This window comes from Pteropus alecto, unplaced genomic scaffold (genome assembly GCF_000325575.1).
Source record: "Pteropus alecto unplaced genomic scaffold, ASM32557v1 scaffold778, whole genome shotgun sequence".
Classification (NCBI taxonomy): Eukaryota; Metazoa; Chordata; class Mammalia; order Chiroptera; family Pteropodidae; genus Pteropus; species Pteropus alecto.
Window position 1 is genome coordinate 630,187 of NW_006441062.1, and position 6,573 is coordinate 636,759.

The 6,573-nt window shown below is 31.0% G+C and overlaps 1 protein-coding gene across 1 annotated transcript in view; it reads right to left on the reverse strand.

Moving 5' to 3' along the window:
* CUNH12orf40 (chromosome unknown C12orf40 homolog) overlaps positions 1-6,573 on the reverse strand; it is a 53,487-nt gene that overhangs the window by 39,936 nt on the left and 6,978 nt on the right. The window contains exons 4-7 of the mRNA XM_015594357.1: positions 4,295-4,433; positions 2,362-2,494; positions 1,919-1,967; positions 823-1,008 (exon numbers count right to left, since the gene is read on the reverse strand). Of these exons, the coding sequence (XP_015449843.1) occupies positions 823-1,008; positions 1,919-1,967; positions 2,362-2,494; positions 4,295-4,433 (507 nt within the window). The remainder of the gene's footprint in view (positions 1-822; positions 1,009-1,918; positions 1,968-2,361; positions 2,495-4,294; positions 4,434-6,573) is intronic.

Below are 6,573 nucleotides of genomic sequence, written 5' to 3' on the forward strand. Positions count from 1 at the left end.
ATATAACTATTTAATTATAAGTTTATGAATTTATAAATTATAAATTTATGAATTATACATAAATATGGCAAAAAACACTACATGCTAAAAATGGAAGAAATTCAAAACTGCATATTTCTGTTAACAAGACATAATGTTTATATAACCATTTTCTTCACTACCATTATACTTTGGTATAGTAACCTTTAATAATTTTATTTTTTAACTATTAAATTTAATAAAAGATCATTTATTGGTATTTTCTATTTCAGACATATTTCAGAATTTAAAAATTTAGATGTTTTAGAGAACACAATGATCAAAAAACATTTTAGCACTACACATCTCCAGCTATTAAATTATTTGTATAGTTTTAATTGAAGTGCATATACCAGTCTTCATTTGTCAAGTCATAAAAAGAACCAAGAACCAAGCCATCCTAACTCATACTTTAACAGACTACTATGACATCACTGAAATTATATATTGCTATTCACAGGACCCTTTACATGTCATGCCCACTAGGCCGCCATGACATCACCAACTAGTCATTTACAGTGATTACCATCATCGACTAATATATAATACACTGAACTATTCTAAATTTCACTATTGATAATTTTTTTAAAAGAATGATGATTTCAATGATTCTTCAAGAATATTCCAGTTTGGGGATTCATAATTTTCTACTGTGCAGAGAATTAAGATTTTGACTTAAGACGAATTATTATATTTACCTCCTAATTTGGCTACAGCTATAGCAATTCACGACTTAAATGTTTTAACTCATAAAAAATATTAAAATATGATATAAAATACTAAGAATTAATGATTCAAAGATACCTGCTCCTTCAGTTTTTCATATGCAACTTTCTGAGGACTGGGTGCTATTCTGGGAATGAAATTTTGTTTTGTAATATGTCTGTTGGAAGATAATTCTGCTGAAAAAGATGGTGAAGTGAAACTGCAGTTTTCTATTCTGTTGAACTGAGGTTCAAACATTCTATATGAGTCCATGACTTGTGATGACTATAGGAAAGAAGAAATAATCATGTGAATTGCCAAAATATATAAACTAGAGAAGACAAAAGTCAAAATAGAAGTGAAAATGTCACGGGATGCAGAAACAGTCCCAAGGAAAGGCAAGTCATCAGTAATTGACAGGACTTAAGACAAAAAAGTTATCAACTAAGTGTGTACTTAAGAGCTCCTTTCTATCTGTCCTTCTCACTCCTGGTCCCCTCCACCCTAAAGTTCCATTCTTGCATGTCATTTCCTAATGACGAAATCTGAGTTCATTTACCCACAATTCAGGTGAAAAGATTTCCAAGAGATTTTAGTATCACTGCTGGTATCTTTCTGATGTAGTATAACTTTGGCAATTCAAAGGACAGAAAGAATAATATGGTATTGAACCTTAAAATTTCAAGCTTTAATCACAATCTATGCATTTTCTAATTGATTAAAATATTATTTGCTTAAAAAATAATCATTTGCAATACTCTGAAAGAAAAATCATCTTGTGATCAATGTGAATACTGAAAATCACAATTTGATATAAAATAATCTGATCACTATGCCTAAAGAGACAAATCGTTCAATGACCACATGAACCCAAAGTAGGAATCCCCAAATAAATTATCCTTTGCAGCTCTTCAGTAACAAGCAGAATCAAATGCTGTGCACATATAGACCTAGGTTACATTACCAGAACTCCAAATGGTTTCTCATAAGCAATCAGCTAAAATATTTTTAAGGTACAGTTTCCTTATATTAAAAGTTTATATTAAAAACTAAAATTATTAAAATAATAATTTTAAAGACTGTTAAAAAATTTTAAAGAGTTACTAATTTTTCCTGACATTGAAAAGAATTACATTATTTAGTAGCATGCCACAATTGCTAAAATAACTTACAAAAATTTTTTTTTAAATCTCACCTGCACCGGGCCAAGTTCTTCCTTGTTGCCTAGTCTTTCATACTGTATACTAATGAAAATAAAATTTTAAGATTAAAAACAGAGATGGCAATAAAATTGACACACATATATTTAAAATTCACACTATTCTATACAAATACACAAAAACACATGGAACTCTAAGTAAATCGTTCCAGGGTCATACTATTACTGACTTTTATAAAAATTATATTATTACTAGAGAGATATTTTTATGACAAGGAAAATCAAACTATGCATACTACACACTTAGTATGGATGTTAGGTCATTTGATAAAGGTCTTAATAGTTTAATAATAGTATTAACAGCAAAACAAAAACTGGAGGTAGAAGGATAAGCTCTGTTTACATTTTCCGATAAATAAAACAGTCTCAATGATGATCTATTTAAATATCTAACACTCTACAACATAGCTAAAACCTACTTGTTTTCTATATCATCAATGCAGAGGTTAGACGGTACACAGGGAGGCGACATTGGAAGTTCTAAATTATGCTTTCTTAGAGGCATTTTTATGTCTCTCTTCATATTTACATGAATTGGTTTTCTCACAGTTTCTATAATAAAAAAATTATAAAAATAATAAAATATTTTAAAAGCATTGTTTGATATACCATGTTCATTAAACATATATTTTTAAATTTTACTAAAACCGCTCATATTCTATATATGCTAAAAGTCATTAGAGTACTAATAGCTATCACAGATGATTCAAAGCATTGTTTTCTTCATCATCTTACATACTCTTCATAAAAGAGGCTCCACTAATTCAGTTCTCTTTTCTTCCTCCAAGAATTCTCTGACCCCTAGACTACATCAGATGCTGTTATACCTGGCCATAGAACTACACATTCTCTATTACAACACTTACAATAGTTTATTGAACTTGATTAATTTTATCTTCCTAATTTTTTAATCTTATAGAAGCATAAACCTGTCTATCCTTATAGAAGATATCAATATTTTGTTTGTTCAGTACTTTTAACTACTCTCCTTTTCTGAGAAATGCTTCACACACACACACACACACACACACAATACAGTTCTAGAGACTTTCTATCTTCTTATAAACCCTCTCTCTCCAGAAAAATAATTAGTTTAGGGGTAGACATCTGACCCAAGATGAATCACTACTAGTATTGCATCCCTCTGGTAATAAGTAATTGCTCCAGTGCTGGTACCTGGCACCAATAAGGCAAGGCAACATCCTTCCAATAAAATTCAAAAATTGAGAACCAGAGAAACAATTCTCATTATTTCCCTGGTGTCAAAACTAGAAGAGATGAACAATATTAATTCTTTAAGGTCATACTTTAAGTTAAGCCTCAGTGATGATGACAGTTTGAGAGAATAAAGCTAATATCTGAAGTGAGAAAGAATGTTCATAGTATTCAAGTCCCTAATTCAAGCAGTCTCTGAGGCCCAGCTGCACGGTTGCTCTTCTTTTAAGTTAAGTGTCTTAGTCCATTCGGGCTGCTATAATAGAATACCATAGACTGGGTGGGTTATAAACAATGGAAATTTATCAGTCTGGAGACTGTGCAGTCTGAGATATAGGCACTGGCAGATTCAGTGTTTGATGAGGGCCTGCTTTCTTGTTCAGTCAGCCACCTTCTCTTTGTGTCCTCACATGGTGGAAGGTATGAGAGAGCTCTCTGGGATCTCTATTAAAAGGCCACTAATTCCATTTGTAATGGTTCAACCCTCATAACTTAATCACCTCCTAAAGAACCCACTTCCTAACACCAAAACTTTAGGGGTTAGGATTCCAACATATTAATTTTGAAAAGACACAAACATTCAGTCCATAACATTAAGTAAACATATATTTTTAAAATTCTGTCATTTGCAGCCATGAATCCTAAGAGTTCTGTTTTTGTAGGGGAAGAAAATATCTTTTTCCTCTACCCTTCTAAAGTCTCAGCTGGCGTCCCTATAACAAAAGACAGATTAACAAGAGAAATTTATTCAATATAAAGTTTTAGGTGAAAAACTTCTTAAGGAAGTCAAGACCCAAAGGAGTCAAATTCAAAAAAATTCTCTAAATAGCCTAAAAAGAAATGTATTTCTTGCCCTTTAGCTAAACTTTAGTAAATATATGCTTTGATAGAATAATAACTGAAATAACCATACCTTATAAAATTAATTTTACATTGCAAACATAAAAATAAAAATAAATGGATTTAGCAACAAAAGATTTTAAGCAAAAATTAACAAAGCTTCTAATTTAAGAGGACAACCAAGTTCTAAAATTAGTTTACTTTTCATATCCTGTGAGTTCTAAAATTACAAACTTCTTAGTAAACTAAATGCTATGATCACATCAGTCAAAACAAAATACTATTGGAAAGACTTACCAGGTGTTTTCTTCTGGCAAGAGATCTGATTTACTACATATAGATTAAGGAGGTCTAAACTGACAGTGGAATTTTTGACAGGGGATAGAACTTCCAGTAATTTCATTTTTGATTTTAAACTTTTCTTTTCAAAATATTCCTAAAATAATTAAAAATTAAAAAGTTACTGTAGTAACCATAAGGTTTCAGGCAGACTCAAATAATAAAAGGCAATAATACTATTTAATAATTTACTTGATTTTTTTTTTGTGATACCACTATTATATGTTTACACATAAATTAAAATCAATCATGATAGCTTGTAGTTTGCCTGAAGATTCTAAATTTCACGACTGGTTATCTTTCTTCTATTGAATGTAATGCTTTTAAAAGAGAACTTATAACATCATTCTCAGGTATCAAAATATTAAAAATTATCTGAATGTAGAAAGTTTTTTACAATCTGCTAAACAAATATAGGAGGCTAGCAACTTGTTTTTTTTGTTGTTTTTTTTTTTACAAAGTATGCTATCCTATAGATATAAAAAGCCTTAAAGATATGTATAACTGAGTGCCATTAAAAGTCAACTGAAATGAGAACAGGAAAAAAAAAAAGTTATATGAGAACTAATCTCTAGCCAAAGTCAATTTAATTCCCTGTTATTCCTCCATGACTTATACATTTTTTTAAACCAGATTTGTACATAATTATCATTTTTCACCTGGTACTTATATTTTTCCTGGTTGTTTGAACTATAATTATTCTTATCTTCATTCTTTCTTTCAGATTACATCCTTAATTTACCAAGCTCAAAGGCATTTTTTTGTTTAAAATTCATTTACAGAGCATTATTAGACACTGAAAAACAAATTGTGAAAACATCTCTTCCATTAAATAACTCATAAGACAATGCCATAAACATGATTATGAATGTGACATAACAAAAGTGAGAAAGTCTAAGACAGCAAAATATTTAACACAAGAGGAAGTGTCACTTTTCCAAAAAGTTAAGTCTCTTTCACATGAACATTTCAGAATATTGTCGATAACAGACTTGTAAAAATCTTGTAAGAATTGTTAGAGATGTGACAGCTATCAAGCAAAAAAGTAAATGTCATGCTGTTATACAAAAGTAAGCACAGATAAAAGGTATGTCTATTTTTTAAATTTCACTTGAGTGATTTGCAACTACAAATTGGACTTAAATGTCTTTAAAAAGATTACACTGTAGTTCAGCAATTAAATGACAGGACCTTCAAAATATAAATAAATTCCCCTTTGAAAAAAATGACCATGGATCTTATAATTGATGGTGTCTTAGAATCAGCATGTTAATTCTAAGTGTGATAGGAGATGGTACAGAATCCTCAGGAAGGATATGAAAACTATGGGTAGGTTGGGGAGGGCTAGAAGAAAGGGAAGGTTTCTCAGGAAATTATTTCCAAAATAGATGAATGTGTCAGAGTTAACCAGAGGGTGGGAATATAAGATTCTAGCAATAAGAAAGAACACTACAAAGAACAGTCTACTCCGAGGGACACTGCTGAAGAGGCTGAACCCTCATACTCACTAGACATCCTGATAGCTTCTATTCTTATATTCCTAGAAAGAACAACAGTACGTGACTAACTTATTTACCTGACAAGGTTAAGTTTAATTTTTCTATCAAGTCTCATTTGGTAGAGATAAGGAGAAAATAATTAAAAGATTATTAAAAGATAATTAGAAAACCTACAGAAAATAATCATATTTTAATGTGAAAATATCCATTTAACAGGAGAAGCTATGGAGACAAATAAAATCTGGAGAATGTGTCAAAGGAAACAAGAAAAGCTTGTTTCAAGATGAAGGGAATGAGCAGTTCTCCAAACAGAGACTGTCCACTTAATAAAATGTTAAATGAAGTTCATTTGTATCACACACACAAAAAGATGATGGAACGGCAAACTGCAGGAGATGATGACATATTAAATAAGTTGGACTGAAAACTATCCTTGAAATTAAACATGAAGTTCAATTTTGACATTAGCAAGAGCTGCATAGTGGAGTGGACTGAGAAGCGAATAGGAAATAAAAGTGGAGGGGCATAACAGGAAAGGGAAAGGATCCAAGAGAGGGCTTTACTAATGTAATAGGAGAGAGCTGAAATATCAATGGAAAGCTTCCAGTTGACAGGGAGTGATAAGAAAGGAGAAAGAGAAGTAACTGAAGTAGTGAGGTCTCTGAGAAAGCTGAAGTAAATGGAATCCAGTTGCAGACAGAGACCTTCCTTTGACAAAAGGAAACTACTTCCATAATT